This window comes from Gossypium hirsutum, chromosome A03 (assembly GCF_007990345.1).
Source record: "Gossypium hirsutum isolate 1008001.06 chromosome A03, Gossypium_hirsutum_v2.1, whole genome shotgun sequence".
Taxonomy (NCBI): domain Eukaryota; kingdom Viridiplantae; phylum Streptophyta; class Magnoliopsida; order Malvales; family Malvaceae; genus Gossypium; species Gossypium hirsutum.
The window spans coordinates 8,825,891-8,850,156 of NC_053426.1; the positions used below are offsets into that span (position 1 = coordinate 8,825,891).

Consider the following 24,266-nt stretch of genomic DNA (forward strand, 5'->3'; position numbering starts at 1 on the left):
CATTCAATTTTTAATGTGTTTCTTTTTCGGCCATTCAATTTTTAAAAACAAAATCTTAATTATTATTGTTATCAGCATTTTAATCATCCACCGATTAAATTATTAATGGAATGTCAACAACAACCATAATAATAAATTTAACTTTCCTATATTTATATTTTCTATTAATTTAATCTTATTTCTAAAAATTTCAAGAAGTCGGGTTGATCCTAAAACAAATGAAAATGAAATTTTTTTTAAAGAACTTTAAAAAAAAAGTTGACATATGACAAAATTGACCCTTAAAGTTCTCATAATTTGTTTTCTACTATTTTGTTTTAAAAGAATTTTCAAATATATATAGTATTTAGAGATAAATCTCAAAATTATACATGAACTTTAATTCAATGTGTAATTTGATACATCAACTTTAATTTGGTGCAAATGTACATATGAAATTTTGATTGTAGTTCAAATGTATCCATGAAACTTTAATTTTGTTTCAATCATACACATTTAGAAAAATAAATACATCAATTTACTTTTATATTGGGTTAAATATAGTTATTTGTATATGCAATATATGAATATAAAGTGGTGTTATATCAATAATTGTATTAATAATTTGTGATAATTAAATCAAATCAAATCAAAATTTCATGTATAAAATTGTATAAAATCAAAGTTCATGTATAAAATTACATATTAAATCAAAGTCCATATATAGTTTTGAGATTTATCCCATAGTATATAGTTTTTTAACTTGGAACTTAGTCATATTGTCAACAGGTTTGTGATCAATTTAATTTTTTAAAATTTAACGCAAAGAAATGTATTCGACCTAACTCGACACGAATCTCACTTAACTCAATTTGATTCGAAAAATTTTTAAATTGAATTAGGATGATAAAATAAGACGCCTCAACTTGATTAACTTGAATTCTTTTACTCAATTCGACTTGATTCGATCGGATGCTTACCCCTAACTGAGAATATTCTGAATTCAAATGACTAAATTAAAATACCGCTCATCATCCTCACCAAAAAAAAAATTTCTCATTGTACTCGCGACTTGAGTATTTAAATTATGCCGGTGAGTTGGACAGAGGCATAAAAACTTCAAATTCAACGATTTCGACCCGATAATCAAGAAAAATTGATACATCTATCTCGTTCTGTTGTCATTTTTAGATGAATGATATATATAAAAACAACTGTGTTTTTATTTTATTTGTAGAGTTAAAATTATTTAATTTTATATAAAATTATTTTGGTTATTAGCTCAATGATTGGGAAACCTGATTTAATAAGATTTTTTGCAATTTGTTACAAATTGTTAGATTTCTTAATACATACTTTAAATGATTTATTGACCATCCTTCAACAAATGTAATTAGATGCCCATCGATGTAACTTCCAATCGCCAGCTTTGGCAGTTTTTACTTAGCAAGAGTAAACTACGAGCATTTGAACTTTCAAAATTACTAGATATACTATGGATAACTTGGTTCATTTTGTGACAACATAATTGGAATAAAGGAAAAGTACATACTCAAGAGAAGTTTAAAGTGAGCTATCAAAGTCTCGATTAAGCTCGAAAACTTGCTCAACTCCATAAAAAAAAATCCAAAATCCATCCATACACTCCTATAATTATTCCCTGCAATTTCTTTTAATGTTTGGTAGAAAACGGTACTAACCTTGTGGGAGTTCTGTTCATTCATATACTCTGTTCCATCCTTGAGCAGAACATAACAACCCAACAAGAAAACATATGAGAACAACCCAATAAAAAAACAGATGATTAACTGATTACAGATTGTGTTTCATCTAAACAAACTTCAAGTGCTCAAGCATTAATAACATAATGAAAAGCAAAAGGCATGAGCGTTGTTGGCAAATCGGCGCACCCATGCTAATACTAATAGATCTGTGGAGTTGAAACTTGTTTGTTTCACCAAGGCGAACTTGGAATATCATTCATTAGAGTTGGAGAACCTGGGAAATATTGCAGGGCAAAACCAGTGGATGCTAAAGTTGCATTCAGATTCTTTACATTGTAGAGCTTGTCCATTACAAACCTCACCGCAAAATTTACATGGAGGGCAATCCCATATGTTTTTCACAATAGTGAATGGATGTGGGTGACTATGAAAAGGAAGCTTGTCAATGTTGCTTCCAATCTTCAGAAATGGGATATCTCCAAGAGCACATATGGAATGGAGAGAGTTATCACATTCAGCACAGTAGTAAAACCAATCATTTGGGTCCCTTTCATGCTCACACAGATCACAATAATGTTGAGAAGGATCAGAATCATCTGTACAAGTTAGAGTAAGAGGATGTCTATCATACTTGTACCAAGTTGTGAGTGGTAGTGTGGCACATTGTAGATCTAATGTGAAATCACAACGCTTCGTGCATCTATATGCCATGTCCCATGGGTTTCCATTTCTACGACAAGCACTGCATTTCGCTGAAAAGTTATGGATAAGGAACAATAAATGCTCGTGACTTGGATGCTCCAAAGTGTCCGATAATAAAATACACCGAATGTCACATTCAAATGCGCAACCTTTATCATCGCATTCGTAGCTAAATCCATGGTATAAACGTCTGCAAGAACTACATAATGGATAAACACTTGTGTTTGATTTTTTTAGCATAAGTGCGTGCTTGTGAAATGGGTGTCGTTTTTTTCTCGACAATTCAGCGCATTCTTTATGGAGAAAAAACTTACATTGCTCACAACTATAAAAAGGAGTTGAGATAGGCCTCATACACCCATCACATTGGCCATCGTCGTTCATCTCCCCACTAAAAGTGAGTCTTAAATTATGATCATGATAAGCATGTTTGATCTCAACTGCTACCGTATTCTCTCCAAAACTCATTTGTTCAACAACATCGGTAATCCAATTTATAGATTCATCAAGAGCTACCATGGACCTCTCATCATAGTCTTCAGGGATGCTTTTTCCATCCCAAACTGCTTTATCTGTTGCACAATGCACATGAGCAATATAATTGCAATCAGAAGCAGAGCAATGGTAACTGCCATACCTCGTATCGACTTCCTCGTAACAAATTCTGCACAACTCATCTAGTTGCGTAAGAGAATATGAGTGAGAAATAACATGATGATGTCGCGTTATCATGATATTCTGTGGCAATGAAATGCAATTTTTATGGACAAGAAGGTTACATGTAGCACAGAGATAAGGGGTGCGATCTCCAGTGGTGCCACAAAAATCACAAATAAATGACATTTGTCTTGATAGAAGCATCCATGGGTGTTCATGACTTGCATTCGTGATTGTTTGTGGCGAGAAAAAATCATCAAGAGTAAGCTCAATCTTGCAAAAAGAGCAAGAATAAACAAACCCTTCCCACTGAATTTGCACAAATAACAGCTACAGTTGTGAAGATGAGTAGGTGGTTTCGGCAAGAGAGTAAGGGGATGCTTACGGCGGTCATAGGGGTGATTAATCTCAAGAGGTAGTTCTGCACATTGCTTATGAAGGATAAAGCAGCGTTTATCAGAAAGGTAACAATCTAAACAATAGTAAATTGGACCAGATAATGGTTTCATACATCCGGAGCAATCGCGATTGACTTCGTCGTTATGGTCTTGAATGAAGAACAGTGGATGTTGATGCAAAGAAGTAGGAAAATTTGGAGCAATGGATGATTGAAGCAAAGCACAGTTGATGTGCAGATCGAATTTACAAGGATCACAATGATAAACGAATCCCGAAGAAGGCCGCCTCCGACAAAAATCACAGCGCCATCTACCCTTATAAGGAGATTTAGGCAAAAGAGTGAGAAGGTGTTGAGGGTGGAAAGGATGATTAAGGTGGGGGGTTAACTCTAACTCCGCACATCTCTTATGAAGATAATACTTACAGTCATTGCAGCCATAGCTTGGACCGTCTATAAGTTCCTCACACCCAAAGCACTGAGCTGCTTCATCTGTAACACTTTGGTGTTGAATGAAGAGCAAAGGATGGTGATGGGAGAAATGTTGAAGTTCCATCTCCCCCCTTTTCTTAGTCTCAGACAGGGTGAGATCCATTAGATGAAAACTTGGTTGTGGTTAAGCCTCGTGCTTACCAAAATGGTGAGAGGAAGAAAGGAAATGGTGCTAAAAGGAGGAGGTAATTTGGGGATGTCAATCAGTTCCACCACTAGCATACAAAATTGAAAAGAATGGAATTGGTAGGGAGTTGATGTGAATGCCAATAAAAAAGAAAAGAAATGATAAATAAAGGGAGAGGCCATTAAGGCTGGTGGTACAAATTTAGCACAAAGGCCGAAAAGGTAAAATAGGAATTCAGAATCACTCAAAACCAAATAATGAAATTACATGACAAATGCCTTAATAATTTTTTAACTATAATTACTGCAGTTTTTATATCAATGGATTAAAAGTTTAAAGTTGTGATTAAATAGATTGCCAGGTTTAATATCTTCATTTTCTCTACTGCAAATGTTTCAAATTAGTAATTATAGGTGAGTAAAACTTGATTCGATTCGAAAAAAAAAATATTTTTAATTTTTGAATTAATCAAATTAAATTATTTGGCTTTTCGAAATAACTAGAATAAGTCATTCGATTTTTTGACTTCGAGTTGAATTTTAAAACTTGAATAATTTAAATAATTTTAACAACTTGATTAATAAATTAATGTAAACATCTCCTGGGTCCCTAATAGTTTTGAAAATGTACAAATTGGTGCCGGTAAAAAACAAAAAATTCAAAATAAACTTCAAAATATTTATAAAATATTGCTTTTCCAAAATTTTATCAATATATATTCAAAAAAATAACTAAAAATATTTAGAAATATAAAAATGCTAAATTATATTTTTTTAAAAAATCAAAATAATAAATTTTAGACGTTAAACAGATAAATTATCAAATTAAGTTTGTCATACTATTTTTTTTTGTTTTATTTTTTAAAAAAAAAATTTCAAATATATATAGTATTTATGTTCTTTAACTTGTAATTTAGTCATATTGTCAACAAGGTTTATAACTAGTTTAGATTTTTTTAATTTAACTCAAATAAATTTATTCGACTCAACTCGATGCAAATCTTATTTTGCTCGATTTGATTTAGAAAAATTCCAAATCAAATTAAGATAATAAAATAAGATTTCTCAACTCAACTACCTCGAATTTTTTACTCAATTTAACTTAATTTAGTCAAATGGTTATCCCTAATTGAATGTTGATCTACCTTAGAAATAATCTAAAATCGAATTATTATAGTAAAAAAGTGCATTAAAATGGCTTTTGGCAGCAAAAGCAGAATTAGAACTCAAAAACAGAAATAAAACCCTCCCCAATTTCTCACGAATGAAACTTGTTCCAACCAATACCAAAGCACTAGCAAACCACTGTAATTTTATTAGCACATTAAAGTTTTATTTAATTAATAAATGTCTTTAAATAATTTGTATTTTATTTAAAATTTTCCAAACCAGCATGAAAGAAAAAAGTGTGTAACCTCATGTTTTTGTTGTTTGTTTTACTTTTTAAAATTTATTTACTAAGATGGTTATATTCCAAAATACATTATAATTGTAGCAGTCAATTTTGGCTCAGACCAACAAACCAAAAATAAACCCAAACTAATAAACCAAAAATAAAATCCAAAATATAATAAATAAAATTAAAGTCCAATAGTCCATTTACAATGTTAAACAGTCCAAACCCAATGGCCCATTACATACCCAAATTGAACCAAACTCAAACTCAATTATTAGCCCACTACCCAAACAACCCTAGCCCAACTACCCAAAACGTTTCAACAACCCTAGCCCCCATCTCTTCAGCCGCCGCTCCTCACCATTGGCCACCTCGCGCAGAGCTTCCCTCACGCCACCGCCGCAGCACGCGCATCTGACACCACCTGCAAACAAATCAAGACACGCAAAATACAAAAAAACAAAGAAGGAAAAAACAAAAAAAGAAGCAGAAAACAAAAAGCAAAAAAACAAAGAAGAAACAAACAGAGAAGAAAATCGAACGGGCATGTATTCGGCTATAAAAGCCATTCTCGATCCTTTTGTAATTTTTTACGAACACTAACAATCGAAAAGCAAGAATACAAAAGAAAGGTTGATTTCGATTTCCATTTTCATGTCTTTTCGTTTTATACTTTTATTTTTCTTTTATTTTTTATAAATCTACTCTAAACGAAAATAAAAAGAACAAACTTACCGGAGTTATCCTGTGGTCGCGTCATCGGAGTCCTCATCTCCGTCGCTGGGGTCGTTTTTTAAAAAGGAAGAGGGGGACTTTTTCACTTGCATTTTCGAAGTTCGGAGAACGTGGCCTTTCGGGTTCACCTGGAACGGGACTAAAGGATCCCTTTCACGCAACGCCGGCCTTCGGCCCCGACGGTGGCGCGATGGACTGCTGAGGGCTCCCTCGGTCGAAGACAAGAGGAGAGGGAGAGGGGGTTTAACAATTTTTTTTTAGTTGGAGGCTAAAATGAAATTTTTTAAAAAAAAATTGGGCCTTAAATTATAAGAAGCAAACGGCGCCGTTTGGGAGTAGGAGTCCAGGTGCCAAAACGGCACCTTTTTGGACCACTTACGTATGACCCGACCCGTGCCCGTGGAGGATCCGCGCCTTTTTGACCGTTGGTCTATTTGCGCAGTGGGTCCTCCGCTTTTGTAGCCCGTCTCATCAAGGTTCCTTTTTATTTTTTAAACTTTTGCCACATGATTTTGTCTCGCCTTTCATTTTAGTCTCCGTCCATTTGAGGAAACTGGCCACTGAAACGCTGCACATCAAAAGGCCTGGGATACTTGCTCTTTCGAGCCTTGGTCTTTCGCGCGTTTTTAATATAGTCCCTGGTAGCTTTTGGCATTTACGATTATGCCCCATTTTTTATTGTTGCCTTGCAAAGCAGTCCCAGACACATTAACTTCATGTTTTTTTAATTTGCTTCTGTTTATTTATTTATTTATTTATTTTCTTTTTGTTTTTATTTTACTTTTTAAACTATTTTATATTTTATTTATTTTATTTTTTCATATATATACTAGTTCTCTTAAAACTGTTTTATGTATTATTCATTTGAAATTGATCTATAGTTTTCATTTCAAATTGTTTTCTTGTATATTATTTTAGATTGTGAGGATATATATATTTCCTTAATTAGTTATTTTACTATATATTATTTCAAATTATTTTATATGTTACTTATTTTATGTTTTATTTATATGTCATTTTATTTTAAAATTTTACATATCATATTTTAAATTCACATATTAAGTAGTTTAAATTATTTTATGTGTTATTTATCTAAAAGTTATATATATATGATTTATTTCAAATCGTATTATTATTATTTACCTTAAGTTTATATATATTATTTACTTGAGGATTTTTATTATTTATTCGTTTTGAATTATTCTTATACACTATTTTTTTTAAATAATACTATTTACTTGAAATTGCTTGATGTTGTTTTATTTTTACTTCATTTTCCTTGATTTTCAATATTGGATTTTAAATGACGTATGTTACGTGATTATTATCATTGTGCGTATTATATTTAGCCTATTCATATTTTCATTACTGTCATTCGCTTGTATTCTTGTTGTATTATTCCACACTCCATGTTATATTTTCGTTTTATCTAGCCTAAGTCATATCATACATTGATTCAACATATTTATCCAACTTGAATCTCTTGTTTTTTAATCCAAACAAATAACACGTCAATTAAATATCTAATTCGCTACTATTTAAAAACAAAAATTTCAAAATAAGGCAATGTTTCGCGTTTTAGAACATCGACAAATTGTGTCCTAACTTACGGGATTTCGATTTTCTCGTTGATTCTAAATTGTCAAACATCCTTTTGAGTTTTAAAATACACGGAGTTCCAATTAAAATCAAAGACAAACTTGTGCTCGAGAGTTTATGGTACTGTTTCCTAACTTACGGGATGTGATACTTCGATATCTCGAGACGAGGAAATCTTTAACAATCGTTTTGAGCTAATTAGAGAATTTTAAAATCGATGCTAATAACAAAGGATAGTATTTCAAATCCGTTCCCGGTTTTCAACTATTCGAAATTGAGACACAAACTAATTGATTTGGTACCAATTTTTGGGCGTGTTGAGGGTGCTAATCCTTCCTCGCACGTAACTGACTCCCGAACCCATTCTCTTGAGTTTCGTAGACCAAAAATACCGTTTTAATAAACTAAAACGTTTTATTAAAACAAAGGTGATCCGATCGCACCTGATAAAGATCGGTGGCGACTCCCGTTTTAATTTTTACTCTCAAACAAAGTCGATTCCCGTTTTCAAAAATTGTTTCGATAAAAATTATTAAGGATATTTACAACCAACAAAGATTCAACAGTTGTAAAATGTAAAACTGATACATGTAATGGACTAAATTAAAATGCAGCTCAACAATTTCGACTCGATACTAAAAAGAAATTAACACATTTGTCTCATTCTGTTGTCATCTTTAGGTGAATGATATGTTTTTAAGAGTATAATAAAAATAAAAAAAATAATGTGATAGTTTTGTAATTCTATGTGGAGTTAAAATTATAGAATTTTATGTAAATTTATTTTCATTATTAGTTCAACCATCATTTTCTATTTCGGTACCTTAGATTTATTAAAATTATTTGCAATTTGTAACAAATTGTCAGATTTCTTAAAACATACTTGACCATCCTTCAACAAATGTCCATTGATGTAGCTTTCAAAATTAATAGATATACTATGGATAACTTGGCTACTTTTGTGACAAAATAATTGGAACAGAGGAAAAGATTAAATGGAATGAGCTAAAAAGGGCATACTTATAAGAAGTTTAAAGTGAGCTATCGAAATCCTGATTAAGCTCGAAAACTAACTCAACTTCGTAAAAAAGGATTCAAAATCCATTCATACACTCCTATAATTCCTATAATCATTCCCTGCAATTTCTCTTAATGTTTGGTAAAAGATGGTACTAACCTTGTTCCATCCTTGAGCAAAACATGACACTGGTTTATATATAAATCAAATTAAACTGAACTTTGCTCCATATTACAAATGATAACAACCCATCAGAAGAAAATATGATAACTGATTACAAATTGTGCTTCATCTAAACCAACTTGAAGTGTTCAAGCATTAATAACATAATGAATAGCAAAAGCCATGAGCGTTGTCAGCAAATTAATACATACAGATCTGTGGAGTTGTAACTTGTCTATTTCACAAACGCGAGCTTGGAATATCATTAAAATGATTCAGTCAACATGGTGGGCAGTGCTATATCATAAAAGCAGTTCAAGTGGACGCTAAAGTTACATTCAGATTCGTTACATTAGAGAGCTTGTTCATTGTAAATCTTACCACACTCTTTACATAGAGGGCAATCCCATATGTTTTTCACAATACTGAGCCGAGGTGGGTGTTTATGATAAAAACCCACATCAAGGTTGCTTCCAAAGTTTTAGAAATGGGCACTCCCCAAAAGCACATCCAAAATGGAGAGAGTTATCACATTTAACACAGTAATAAAACCAATAATTTGGGTGCCTTTCATACTCATACAAATCATAATAATGTTGAGAAGGATCAGAATCATCAAAACAGGTTAAAGTAACAGGATGTCTATCATGCTTGTACCAAGCTGTGAGTGGTACTATGGCACATTCTAGATCTAAAGTGAAATCACAGCGCTTTGTGCATCTATTTGCCATGTTCCATGGGTCTCTTTTTATATAACAAGCATTGCAATTCGCTGAAAAGTTGTGGACAAGGAACAAGGAATGCTCATGACTTGGACGCTCCAAAGTGTCTAATAATAAAATATATCGAATGTCTCATTCAAATTTGCAACCTTTATCATTGCATTTGTAGCTAAATCCATGGTGAAGTCTTCGGCAACCACTACATCTTGAAGAAAGAATTGTGTATGAATTTGTGAGTGTAAGCAAGTGAAATGGGTGTCGTATTTTTCTCCACAGTTCAGCGCATTCTTTATGGAGAAAAAACTTGCATTGCTCACAACTATAAAAAGGAGTTGAGATAGGCCTCATGCGCCCATCACATTGGCCATCATCATTCATCTCCCCGCTAAAAGTGAGTCCTAAATTGTGATCATGGTAGGCATGTTTGATCTCAACTGCTACCGTATTCTCTCCAAAACTCATTTCTTCAACAACATCGGTAATCCAATTTATAGATTCATCAAGAGCTTCCATGGACCTCTCAGCATAGTCTTCCGGGATACTTTTTCCATCCCAAATTGCTTTATCTGTTGCACAATGCACATGAGCAATATAACCGCAATCAGAAGCATTGCAATGGTAACGTATCGACTTCCTCGTAACAAATTCTGCACAAGTCATCTTGTTGCGGAAGAGAATATGAGTGGGAAATAGCATGATGATAATACTTACAGACTGCAGAGTAGACAATAATAAGCGAATCCCGTAGACTCCTGCCACAAAAACCACACATCCACTTCCATCTACCCTTGTAAGGAGATTTAGGCAGAAGAGTAAGAAAGTGTTGAGGGTGGAAAGGATGATTATGTATTTTGGAATTGCTAGGAACTTAATGTTAATCCAATATGCATCTCACCATATCATTAGGGGAAAGACTATTAATCTCTTTCCTCAATAAGAAAAAAGAAGAAATGTTAAACAAAGGAGAGCCCACCAGCCATAAAGCCTGGCCGTACGAAATTAGCACAAAGGAATCCAATGGCCGAAAAGGTCAAATAGGAATCTAAAATATCTTTTTCCCTCAAAACCCAATAATTAAATTAAATAAAAGTAAATTATTTTAATGACAAATTCCTTAATTGTATTTTAACTATAGTTAGTACAGTTTTTATAATAATAGATCACTTTTAATTGTTATTTTTATTAGGGTTCAGCATTCGATCGAATCGAGTAAAAATATTTTGAGTTAATCAAGTTCATGAGCTTTATTTTATCATCCTAACTCAATTTAAATTTTTTTTCGAATTGAGTTAAGTGAAATGAAATTCGAGTCAAGTTGAATTGAGTGAAATTGTTCAAGTAAAATTAAAAAGAATTAAACATGTCAAATAAAAATATTGTTATAGTATAATTAATTCCATATTAGAGTATATAAAATTTAAACCATATATATTTAAATTTTTTAAAAGCAAAATAATAAAAAAATGATACTTGAGTATGATAAATTTGAATCATTAATTAGGTCTCAAAATTCTTATTTTAGAAAAATTTTAATTTTTAAATTTTTTTATACATTTTTTAGAATTTTTATAATTTTTTTAGAATATAAATTTTGAAATTTTTATAAATGTTTTAAATTTTTTGTATCTTTTGTTGAGAGAGAACAATTTATTTATTTTTAAAGTTGACATGACTAAAAGGGTATTTACACTCATTTGTTATTCAAATTATTCGAATTGTTAAATTCAACTAGACTTGAACTTAAAACTCAAATCAAATTTTTTGATTTGACTCAAATAACTCAATTTTATTAACTCAAAAATTAAAAAAAATTATTTTTTTAAATCGAATAAAATTTTACCCATTCTTTATCACATATAAAAATTTTGGCCAAATAGTAAGAAAAAATCATCCAAAATACCAGAGCGCGTAAAGGGATAAGATTGGGAAGACCCACAACCCATGTGCTCTGGCTTCACTGAAGTAATTTCGGCAAATTCATTTGGAGTTCTGACCTTATTATGATGTCACCTCCCAATTTGGATGTCTTAATTATAAAATAATTTTATTTTTTAATGAATAAAAAGTTATTACATTTTAATTTACATTCATCCAATCTTATATTTTCATTTATAATTTTACATTTTAGAATGAATTTTTTTTAAATTGTGTGAGATATCATAATAGGCTTAATAATAAATTTGGTCACTAATATTTATATATTTTACTAAAAAAACTTTTTTACTTTTAACCTATTTAAATTATATAATTCTAGTTATCCAATTTTTTGAACCAACTCAAATAAATAATTCAGTTTTCTTAGATGTGGCCGAATTGAATTTTTATAATTTGAATAAGAACATAGGTGTAAAAGTCATTTGGGTCCCTATCAATTTCGAAAATAAATAAATTAGTCCTAATAAAAACAGTACAACAAAATAAAATTAATCTTCAAAAATTTAAAATATCTATAAAAAATTACAGAAAATATAAAAATTAAAAATTATATAAAAATGTTAAATTGTGAAAAGATTTTTTTTCCAAAATGGTAATTTTGAAAACTTAAAATAAATTATTTTACCATAGTAAATTATTTTGTTATTCTAATATTTGCTTGGAAAGAGTTTTCAAATATATATAGTCTCAAATTTATATGTTGTAGCTTGAAAGTTAGTCTTTATTGTCAACAAAATTTTTAATTGGCATGTTTAACTTTATTTTTAATTTAACTAGGACAAATTATTCGACTTAATTTAATTAGAATTTCATTTCACTTGATTCAATTTGAAAAGAAAATTCAAAATCGAGTTAGGATGATAATTTTTAACTCACCAACTCAACTAACTCAATTTTTTTCAACTCAATTCGACCGAACACTCATTCCTAACTTTAACTACACTCAATTTATTCAAAAATACCGCATATATAATCACAAATAATTATAGTAATTCATAATAAAAATAAATAATTATAAACAAATTCAATTATTAAATAAATTGTCAAATACACTAATGGGTCTAAGGAAAATATCCAAAGTAACCTAAGATGTAACGTTGGGGTCAATAAAATATGTAAGATCTCATCTCTTTCTATAAAGAATGCTCTTAAATATTACTATTTAGATAAATAAACATTTTGAGGGGTTTTAAATCTCTATTTCATTCGATTTTGATGATTTGATATTGATATCAAAAGATTTTATAAAATTTAATATTAAGGTTTCAATTTATATATAAAAGTTTATTATTAATTTTTTTTTATAATATATTAAATTTTATCACACTTATAATATGGTTGAATGAATTTTTTATTATTATAAATAACAGGGTTTTATATGAATTTATCGATTTTGTGTTCGATTTTTAAATAATATTTTTTAATTTTTTTTATTTGAAGATTATATATATGTATGAAAAATAATGAAAATGCCCTTATAATTTTATAAATTACCCTTCAAAATAAAAATATTTTAGTAATTTTACAATTGAATTGATATCAAGTTGACTCATAACATTAACTCAATCACCCACTTTATATATATAAAACATTGATACAACTAAAAGCAACAAATTGAACATTAAAAATAAAATTTTAATTTAGTAAATTTAAACTTTTACTAATCCAATTTAAGTGTAGGTTCAAATTCTATAATATGTATATTTTTATTAACTTTTGTTAAAATAAAAATAAAATATTTTTAAATAATATAAATTGATTAAATTAATATTAATTTATAATACAACCCAAACATTGAGACAAAATAAAGCACATTGGATACGAAACAAACCAAATATATATAAATTCAACTAAACATATAAAGAGACACTCCCCAATCCAGTACTACATTTCAACACTTGGGCTGCGGGCTACATCTTTGTGCAGCCACTTCAGTCCTCACCTATTTTTCTTCACTTTTCTCCTTTACCACTAAAAACTAAAATTAAAATTAAAAAAAAAACCCTTAATTCACACCACAGAACAATACAAAGCAAAATAAAAGTTCAGTAAAAAAAACCCTTGTACTTAAAATTTCAATTGACATCCATCCAAAAAGAAGTGTAAGCAACACCAAGTCCAATTGGTTAAAATGGAACTTCACCCTAGATCAAGGGTAAAAAAGGTGTGATGGATTATGGTGGGAAAACATCAATTCCTTTTTTCGAATAAAACCCTAAACTTTGTTTAAAGTTCTATGGGGTTAAACTTAATATTAGCTATTTTTTTTTTTGGGAGGGGTTGCAAAATCTATCAAACCCTGAAATTTTTGCCGGTGAATGTTTGACCAAACTGCCAATGGGCAGGAACGATGTTCCAAGAGGTAGAAGTGCGCCTGTCACTGCCTGTCACCCTGAATGATAATGATTGACCAACCAAAACTGCATTTGACTGCCAGTTCTGACCCCAGTTCCGGCTCATGCTCATCCAACCGGTCCTCGAGCCTTTCACGCTCACCTTCACGATATCCCCTGCACCCGCGACATTGGAGATCAACACCAAGTTGAAGTAACGGAAGCCATTGATTGTGAACCTTATCCCTCCCCTCTTCCGGCATGGCACCCTGCGTAATTATATAATAACCGTGAGCCCTTTTGTTTTAACATGGAACACGGAGCATGATTGTTGGTTTTTGTTCAACAAGACAAGAATTAAGGTTCCAAAATTGGTCTTCAAGTACTTTGGTGACTGTGCAGTCGTCCTCTCATTTTATAATGAATGTTTTTTAATTAAATAAAAATATATTCACGTGTACCAACATGTTACTCTAAACTTAAGTCCAGCTCATCTGAGCTCAATTTCGATCCGACAAAAAAAAAAGATAAGGTTAGTGAGTAAAAGAGGAAACAGAATATGGGTATTTTGGTAAAATTCAAAATGGCCAGAGATAGACAGTAATAACTCTTCCGCTCTGACACAGACCTCACCCAAGCTTGCATCATAAATACGACACACACTCTTAATCTTTTATAAAATACAGAGATTAACCAAAATAAATAGGCTTCCTATGCATTAACCGCATTAATTAAACATTTAATATTTGTGTAAGCCAAAATAGGTATTCTTCATAACTAAAACTGAGGTTTCATTACTCGTTTCGATCCTTCAACTTCAATTCGTTTCAATTTAACCCTTCTAATCATATTCTGTTTTTCGGTCCAGCTGTTCATTTTCACATTAAATGCAACAAATTGAAATTTTCTGTAGTTGAAGGACTAATGTAAAATTTAACCATTCTGGTCTAATTAACCAAAAACTAAATAAGAAACAGAGCACATACCGGCGGTAGGAAACGGGGACAATGCCGGCACGGTACTCAGCAATCTTGAGGAACATGGGCATGGCAAGGTCAAAGTGAGTGCGAGGAGGGTTGCACCACCCCCCATTGTCGTTTGGGAGGGCATAGTTTGGTGGGCAAAAGTTGGTCGCCGTGATGAAGATGGATGGGCTCCCCGAATGACACCACTTTGGGTCACTGGCACACTTTATCTCGAAGCAAGCACCGCAGCTTAACCCGTTGTTGAACAATGCCGTGCTCAGTGCCGCCGTGCTGACTCCGTACCCTTGGCCGTACAAGTTCCCATAGCCACAAGCTCCGCCTGCAAGGAAAGAAAAATGTGAAATAAGGACTGGGTTCTTTAGAAGCATTTGAGGGATAGGAGTGAAATGAGGCAAAAATGGGGGGTTAATGAAGGTACATATAACATACCCATGGTGCCCGAAGCATCAGCACCGCCGTAGAACGTGGCATGGGCATTTTGCCATGCTCCACCAGAGTAAACTCCTGGGATTCTAGCTTCACCCATCATCCACATTGAAGAGATAAAGATCAAAACGCTGATTACATTCACCATTGCCATTTTTTCCCCTTCAATTACTTCAACACTATGATAAAAGTCTAAATCTTCGCTTTCTTTTTTTATAATAGAGAGGCAGTGAGGGTTATAGCCAAAGAGAAATGGGGGTTGAAGGTGAGTGTTAAGGGATAGAGTGAAGGGGGGGTACTTAAAGAGAAGGGGGTCTATATCTTCAAGGATGGATTTAGGGCCCCACTGTTAGGAAAATTCAAACCAATCATCATTAATGTTGCTTTTGTTTGAAACCAATTTATATTTTTTTCTCAAAAGTATTCTTCTTAAAAAAGAATTGTTTAATTGTAATTTTTATTAAAAATTGAGATTAATCTTTTTAAAACATATCCATACATATTTTATTACCATTGAATTAAGATTTTTGTTTAAATTTTATTATATGTGATTTTTGTCTAAATTTATTTTGATTTAAGGTTATACATACCTAAGTTATATTAGGTATAATTTTATCTAAATTTATTTAAATTTTAATTTATTATATTTTAATTGTCAAAGATTAATTTTTAATTATTATTTAAATGTATTATTTGTAATCATATAAAAGAAAGGAAAAGAAGAAACTCCATCTACCAATTTATAAATTGTGTGAACCAATATGGTAAGGTTATATGGATCAAAGCTTCAACGCACTAACATAAGACCCCCCATGGCGCTTAACAATTAACAAAGCATCTATAACGTGGAGATAGGGACCCACTTAATCCCGTAATCGTCGGCTCTTATAGAACAGCCCGCCGGACTTTTAACTGTGAGTGGGGCACATACTATGCCAAATTGCCAACCACTCGCCCCCATACTTTTTTTTTTGCCCTTAACACCCCGTCGTTTTTTACTATATATTGCTACTTAAATTTATATTAATTCGAGTTCAAATTCATTCTTTAATTTATTTTTGTAACATTATTAAAATAAAATGAGATCGATTAAATATAATGTTAAGACTTAGCATACATGTGTATTTGATATAATAATAAACACGGTTTTTTTATGACTTTAATTAACATTGACAAACAGTAATCACTGCTTGCCAATGTTGGCCAATGGTCAAATTTATTGTTCACTAACAAAGTTAATGTCAATTAATTTTTTATTAAAATAATGTAACAAATAGAATTTGTTTACATGGTAAGTATATTTAATTGATGATGTGAATGTGCACCATATGTAACAACCTTATCGTTCCACGTCATCTCATTTCAATAATGTTACAAAAATGGATTGAAATGTGTGATATGAGTCAAATTCATGTAGTAATGTAGATAAAAAATATTAGTATCAAATTGAACATTAAAACTAAATTTAAATGTTAAAAAATATATTTTCCTTTTCAAATTAAACTTATCCTTCTATATAGAAATTTAAGATTTAAAATAATGCATTTATACTTGACAATTGGACTTATCAAGTGAGTCAATTTAAATTGAGTTAATTTATATTCTGAACTTTTTTGGATTAATTTGGATTAATTAAATTTAGGTTCAAGTGATTTTAATGTCATGTTGTTTTAAGATCAAATTATTTCAAATTTTTATTATTTTAAATTTGAGTTTTTGAATAAATTCGTTTTAATTTCAAATCATTTTAAATTAGAATTTTTTTGTATTCGAATCATTTCAAAATAAATATGTTGAAGTTGATAACCTTCAATTCTCCATTATGAGTCAAATTTGACAGCCAAATGTAGTTTATAAAATGATATTTTGTTTCAATAAAAAAGGACAAAAACATGAAAAATTATGATTTCATTTTTCAAAGAACATGCATGCTTAACTACGAGTTTTGTCAATTAATGCACACTATTAGGTTACAAAAGCACGAAAATACTCTCTTTTTTAAAGAATACAGCAAAAGTTGGATTTCGACAAAAACATTAAGTTAGGCATAATTGTGTCTATTATGTTTTTACCTTCAAGAAGATTTGATAATCCAATGGTTTATTTCAAAGAATAATTAGACTAAAGAGAGCTATCACTTATCTATAAGTCGATAAAGATGGTTTAGTTTAATGTTTTGAGAAGATTAAGGTAATGCTTTTTGACCATTCAATTTTAGATTGGGTTGGATTCAATCAAGTAATCGAATCCACTTGATCAATCCATTTTTTATAGTGATGATTGATTTTAGTTGATCTAGTATGTATTGAGATTTAGTACCTTTACTGTAGTAATATCGTCATACCTTCTGTACTTCTAATTTTTCGAATAAATTAGTTTAATAAATTCCATCATTATCATTAATATCTATTATATGTGATTCGACTCATGATTATGTCTAATTAAGACTTAAATCACTTGTTGTACAAGGTTAAAAATTAATAGATTATCTCTTGTTGAAGTTTAAAAATTAATTGGTTTAATTACTTGTTGAAGTTTAGGATTTTTAAATTCAACTCGATATGAGTTTAAATATTTCAAATTCTGATCACTTTATATTTAAGTCATCTCAAGTTACTTTTTCAATTCATTTTAATTAATTTTGGATTGTTTTATGTTTGAGTTATTTCAAGTTTAGATGAATTTAAATTTAAATCAATTTAAATTAAGATTCATCAAATCGAATTTTTAGATACGAATCAAGATTAATTAATCAGATTTTAATTAACAAATCATACATTTAAAAATAATTATAAAAATAGAATTAGAATTTTCATAACTTCATTTTTCAAACAACATGCATGCTTAACTACGAGCTTTGTCAATAAATGCACTTTATTAGGTTACAAAAGCACGAAAATACTTTATTAAGTTAGGGATAATTTGCCTACTCTTCTTTTCTGTGTGAAAAATTGACGATGGTTTAATTGAAAGAATAAGTGGACTAAATTATCACTTATCTATAAGTGCAGAAAGTAGCTTTAGTTTAATGTTTTGAGAAGATTAAGGTTATGCTTTTTGACTATTGTTCTACAGATTTGATATAATGCTAATATATTAAATGCTTAATCCACACTTTAGTGCTCCAATCATATCCGTTTTTCATTTTTTTTTTGTCATGGTTTGATATTTAAATTACTTTGTCACATCTTGAAAATTAGATCAATAAAAATTAGATTAGCGAAATCAAGAGTAGTCACGTTCTGTTTTTGAATTAAGGTTGTAGAAAAATTGTCAATGTAATTAATCTACTTCAGTGATTAAGTGTTGTGAGTAGTATGTGAGGGGTTCTGGGTTTAAATTATTTTCCTTGAGTTTTGTTAAATTTTGCCCAACCCCTCACTTTGAATATTAGAGTTATATATTATTTTTTCTCAATTAATGTTAAAATGAGCATCTTGGTTTAATGGTAAAACTTTAACTTACCTTTGATCTTGTGTTTGAATCTTTACCCGTGCAAACGGGCATATGTTTGCTTCTCACCTAGGTTAGTATTTTATTTTTAAACTTTATTTTATTTTATTTTTGAGATAATTTCCCAAAAATCTCTCTCTTTCCCTCCCCCACTTTGCCCTTTCACTTTTCCCATCTTTCTCTCACGTTGGTTTTCTTTTCCCCTTGCTTTCTTTCTTTCACTTGTTACAGTAAAGGAAAAAAATATAACCTTTTGCTGATTATTCCAGGTTTTTTCAAAGATTTTTTTATTCGTTTGTGTTCCTCTTGATTCATCATTGACACTTCTTTTACGTGGTGTTGTTTGCACGTTTGAGAAAGTTAGGTAAGGTCTCGTTTTGTTGTGATATATCATTGTTGAGATTAGGAAGTAAGTTTTTAGTTTAATTGTTTGGTACAGTTAGGAGGAGATTGTGAAAGGAGCGGAAAACGGAAAACTAAGGATTTTGGATCTGCCGCTATGGTTTTGGGTAAGTAATCGATTGTCGAAAGGTTGATTTTCATTTTGTTAAGGCATTGGTAGCGATCGTGGCCGAATTAATGGTTTAAAATTTGGTGTTTCATTGCTCAGATTGTCGGTTTTAATCACCGTTTTAGGTTTTGGGATCTTCGTGGTTGTATCGACATCGAAAAACGAATAGGTGTGTAATGAAAACCTCAAAAAATAGCGAACGACGTAATGCCAAAAAGCTTATTGTCGACGTCACATAGCCGTGTGTCAAGCCATGTGGATCACACTGGCTGGGTTGATTGGGCTGTGTGGCCACACAGGCGTGTGGGCCATTTTTCGTAAAATTTTGTTAGGTTGTATTTGAAGTGCAATTCAAAATTAGTTATATCATTGGCTTCGAAATGTGTTCTGTATGTATTATGAATACGAAATCTGATATTCTACCACTGTCAATGAGATTTCTGAAAACATGATATTAAATACTAATATTGTATGTATAACATTCGAGAGCATATCTGTGGTATAATTTTTGCCTCTGATTTGTAATTTGAGAATATGTTTAAGCATGATTCATTTATGTGCATCTGAGTATGTAATACGTTCTGACATGTGCACTGGGTGAGATATTGATGTGATGGAGGAAGTGTTCTGGCAGTTTCATTGCATACTGATATTAGTAAGCCATCGTTGTCGAGCAACCCAAGGTGGCGGGTCATCATTGCTGGGCAACTCGGGATGACTTATGTGTAGTTTAAGCATATCTGATTTGGTGGCTTGACCACACTTATTTGATTTTGGCGGATTATTGTATTATATCTGACAACTTGATTGCGCTATTTTGAAAAGTGACATACACTCATTTATAAGTGTGGGGCGTTGGATGGGTATTCGTTACCCTAATTGGTGTGTAGGGATGGACGGAGATGATGTGTAGCAGATGAGGGTAGGACATCTATCTGCATCTGCATCTCCATTTGTGTCTGTATTAGTATTTGCAACTATATCTATTTTTGAATTGCATTTGTATTCATATTTGTTACTATATTTGTATTTGTTCTGTTGTATGGGTTGAGTTACACACTGCGCTCATTAGCTCACCCCTTTGTTTTCATCTTCTCAGGTAATTGGCAAACTTAGAACTAGATGGCAGGTGGAAACTCAAAAACTAGATTCTTTCGAAAAATTGGTTTTTAATGGACTTTTTTTGGACTTTTCAGACTGTAATTTGTTTTGGAATTTTCTCTATCGTCATGAACTGCTATATTATATTTTAAAACTATAATTTTACAAACTTCAAAGTATTAGATTACAAACTAAGTCACGGTTTTCAAAATTTAATACTAAAAAATTTTCACTGTAAAATAAAGTAATCACTTAAGTGTTTTCTATAATAAAATCAAACAGATTTAATCAGCATTTTTCTAAAAACTGAAAAACAATTTATCAAGTTGACATTGTTCCATTACACATTTTTGAATTTAAAATCTGATTTTAAAATAAACTTATGTAACTCCTCAGGATTCAGTTATAATGTTTAGGCTGAGTTTAGGGCATTACATGCTTTTTCATTACCAAATTCAATCCAATTTTTATAATAATGTTAAAAAAATCAATAATATGTGGCACCAATCAAAATTTACCATATGAAACCTCCAACCATTTAAAATGTCACATGTGGTGTTAAAGTATATTGAAATTAATATATATATATATAAACAATTGGTTGTTGACCAACCATTCATTGTTGAAATTGATTTTTTATTTTTATTTTTTAAAAATTTTAAGAATTTTTTTATAGAAATTATATATACTTTTTTCAATTTTTTTTAAATTTTACATATTTTATATACTTTATATGTTTTGAATTTTTTTCAATTTTTGAGTTAATTTTTTATGAAAATTTCAAATTATATCATTTATATTTTTTGAGTTAGAATTTTTCATTTTTTATATTAATTTGATTTTTAGAATTTTATATATTTTTTGAGGTGTTTTACAAAAATAATTATAATTTTTTTAGAATATATATTTAAAAATTTTGAGGGTTTTTTTTAAATCTATAAATTTTAACTAATTTTTTTTTCAAATTTTTAACTAATTTTTTAATTTTTATATATTATTTTGACTTTTTAGAATTTACATTGATATATTTTCTACTTTCTATTTTTAAAAATATTTTTTTAATTTTAAATTATTTATATGTTATATGTTATATGCTATATATTATATATTTTTAATTTTTAATTAATATAATATACATAATAATAAAAAAATAAAAGAGAATGACGCAACACATTCTAAAAACATCACATGTCAATTTTATTTTACTCCATGGACTAAATTCTCCAATAAAATAATAGTTTAGTAAAAGAAAAGAGCTAAAGTGAAAAATAAGCTTAAAAAAAAACTATTCAATAAAATTGTTCAATTTATTTTTATTAAATAAGTCTGTATTCTTTGATGCATGAAAGCCATTCACACTTTTACTTCAACCTAAATCATTAAAGGGACGGAACGGTGTTTCTTTCCTTTTCTTTTCTTTTTTTTCATTTTAGTTTGAGATATGTCACAATTTTACGGGTTATAAAAAGTTGGTTCAAATCTATAGTAGTTTTTATACTTTGCGAAAGTTACGGATTTAATTTTTTTACTTTAATTTAATTATTTTTAGTCCCTACATTTCTTAATTTTTTAAATTTTTATCTTCACCAAATGATAACTATTCAATTCATTAAGTTATGTTATGTTATTTTTAAAATCTAATGCAGCAAATAAATTATCATATGTAATGTTATATTAGCTTGTTATTTCTAGATATTACTCATTAAAAATTTTGCTAATGGATTAATGGTTGTCATTGGCGTTAAGATTCAAATTTCAAATTTTGAAAAATATAGGGACTTAGAATGATCCAATTGAATAATATGAACTAAATCTACAACTGTATGCATAATACAAGACTAGTAATTGAATTTAAACAAATAGATTTAATTCTTACTGTTTAGTCATTACTAAAATTTTAAATTAAAGTACAATGACTAAAATTGATCAAAATAGAATACAATGGACTAAATTCACAATTTTAAAATTAAGTACTTATGAAAAATAGTCCAAGCATTTTTTTAAATATAGGCATAATATCAAATTTAGCCCTCAACCCATCTTTTATCAATTTGGGTCTTATTCTTTTTTAAAAAAAATTAAATTTGATAATTAACCTTTCAAAAATAATCAAATCATTTTTTCAATAGAAATAAAAACTAAAATATTAATTTTTAATAATGTTCGCATAGCAACCCACGTGACAATTCATGTGTATTTCATGTTACACTATTTATTTTATATTCAAAAAATAATTTAAAATTTTTAAAAATATTTGAAAAAAATTTAAAAAATAAAATTTAAAAAAAGTATATAAAAAGTTCATAAAATTTTTAAAAATAGAATGAAGTACATGTTGATTACCATGCGGGGTGCCATGCTTTAAAAATTAACATTTTAGTCAATGTTTCTGTTAAAAATAACAATTCGACTTCTTTTAAAGATCAATAGTTAAATTCGACTTTTTTAAAAGGTTTAGTGCCAAATTTACCTAAAAAGATAAAGGGTCAAATTGACAAAAAATATAAATATTAGGGACTAAATTTATCGCTATGAGTTTAATATATTACGATACTCTATTCACTAAATATATTTTGTTGACATTACTTCTCAATTTCCCCCTTTTTTTTTCCCTAAAAAGTATAGATTATTGATGTATTATAAGTTTAATATATTATTTAGTATACAAATTTCATATATATATTTTTAATATGGAGCTTATGTTTACGATATTTATCTTTAGCAAAAATTATATATTTAATATTTAAAGATAACAATGTTAATTTTTTACATAAATGTTTAATAATATTAATAAAATATCATGTATTTAATGACCATTTCAGTTTTATATTAAATATTATTATATAATTTATATTTTAATTACTAATAAATTATATTAAATTTTTATAAAGAATTTATCATAAATATTTTTTTATTTTATCAATAAATATAATGTACTTAAAATTTTTATAACATGCTAATAATAATGATAATAAAGTATTATTTTTAATTTAAGGATAAAATTGTCATTTTCAATCTATTCCTTACTTATTTTAAAATATTTTTTTGTTTAGTCAAACAACATAATACTTAGACTTGCTCATGGGTTAGGCTACTTGTTCAAAGGCCTGCCCGAAAAGTGGGAGGATTTGGGCAAAAATAAGCCGAAAAATGGGCTTGGTAAAAAAATAAAGCCCGTTTAAAAAATAAGCCGGGCATTGGGTAAGGATTTTTGGCTACTATTTTTTGTTGTTTTAATGTTATTTTATTGTTGTTTTAGTGCTATTTTCTTATTCGTCTTTTTCCTATTTTGCTACCATTTCATCATTATATTACTACTATTTTGTTGTTATTATTTGAATATTGTATAACACTTGTTTTATTGTTAATTTTGTTATTATTTTAGAGGTATTTGCTTGTTAAGTTGCATCTATTTTAGTGTTATTTAACTATACATATTTTTTAAAAATTTATTTTAAATTTGTTGAAAAATATTTATTTTAATGTTTTTAGTATTATATATATATTTAAAAATTATATGAAAAATTTAATATGAGTAGGCCGAACTTGGACAAAATTTTAGTCTCATTTTTTTGACTGGGCCTAGCAAATGGGCCTAAATTTTTAGCTGGGTTCGGCCCGAACCCGGCCCATGAGAACCTCTAGTAATACCTATTCCATGTCTATTTTATTTCATCCAACCAAATTATTGTTATGTTAATTTTATTTCATTATAGCTGTATTCTATTTTCGTAGAATAACATTCTATTATAGTTTTATTTCATTCTAATGAACCAAATATATCGTTAGTGTTTAATTACGATTTTACAATT

The 24,266-nt window shown here is 29.5% G+C and overlaps 3 protein-coding genes and 2 long non-coding RNA genes across 8 annotated transcripts; 1 reads left to right on the forward strand and 4 right to left on the reverse strand.

The window, feature by feature from the left end:
• Positions 1–1,537: 1,537 nt before the first annotated feature.
• On the reverse strand, positions 1,538–4,223 carry LOC107885994 (uncharacterized). Of its 4 annotated transcripts, none has more exons than XM_016809778.2 (3): positions 3,448–4,223; positions 2,720–2,977; positions 1,538–2,455 (listed from the first exon to the last, which is right to left on the reverse strand). In XM_016809778.2, exons 1-3 carry the CDS (start codon positions 4,052–4,054, stop codon positions 1,956–1,958), a joined length of 1,365 nt encoding a protein of 454 aa, XP_016665267.2. In that variant the 5' UTR covers positions 4,055–4,223; the 3' UTR covers positions 1,538–1,955. The 4 variants fall into 4 exon arrangements, with proteins under 4 accessions (XP_016665267.2, XP_040963832.1, XP_040963826.1 ...); XM_041107898.1 differs by having other exon boundaries at positions 1,538–2,977; positions 3,448–3,770; positions 3,886–4,063; XM_041107892.1 differs by having other exon boundaries at positions 1,538–2,977; positions 3,448–4,222.
• A 1,397-nt stretch (positions 4,224–5,620) lies between these two features.
• On the reverse strand, positions 5,621–6,760 carry LOC107885993 (uncharacterized). The gene is made up of 2 exons (XR_001680598.2): positions 6,209–6,760; positions 5,621–5,897 (listed from the first exon to the last, which is right to left on the reverse strand). It is a non-coding gene; the product is annotated as an uncharacterized lncRNA (long non-coding RNA).
• A 2,465-nt stretch (positions 6,761–9,225) lies between these two features.
• LOC107885991 (uncharacterized) lies at positions 9,226–10,623 on the reverse strand. Its single transcript, XM_016809777.2, has 2 exons — positions 10,421–10,623; positions 9,226–10,275 (listed from the first exon to the last, which is right to left on the reverse strand). Exons 1-2 carry the CDS (start codon positions 10,479–10,481, stop codon positions 9,842–9,844), a joined length of 495 nt encoding a protein of 164 aa, XP_016665266.1. The 5' UTR covers positions 10,482–10,623; the 3' UTR covers positions 9,226–9,841.
• Positions 10,624–13,700: 3,077 nt separating this feature from the next.
• LOC107885990 (expansin-A4-like) lies at positions 13,701–15,653 on the reverse strand. Its single transcript, NM_001398406.1, has 3 exons — positions 15,393–15,653; positions 14,964–15,282; positions 13,701–14,246 (listed from the first exon to the last, which is right to left on the reverse strand). The coding sequence occupies exons 1-3, from the start codon at positions 15,541–15,543 to the stop codon at positions 13,937–13,939; spliced, it is 780 nt and encodes a 259-aa protein (NP_001385335.1). The 5' UTR covers positions 15,544–15,653; the 3' UTR covers positions 13,701–13,936.
• A 3,302-nt stretch (positions 15,654–18,955) lies between these two features.
• On the forward strand, positions 18,956–20,579 carry LOC107888005 (uncharacterized). Its single transcript, XR_001681238.2, has 3 exons — positions 18,956–19,206; positions 19,282–19,351; positions 19,453–20,579. It is a non-coding gene; the product is annotated as an uncharacterized lncRNA (long non-coding RNA).
• Positions 20,580–24,266: the final 3,687 nt, after the last annotated feature.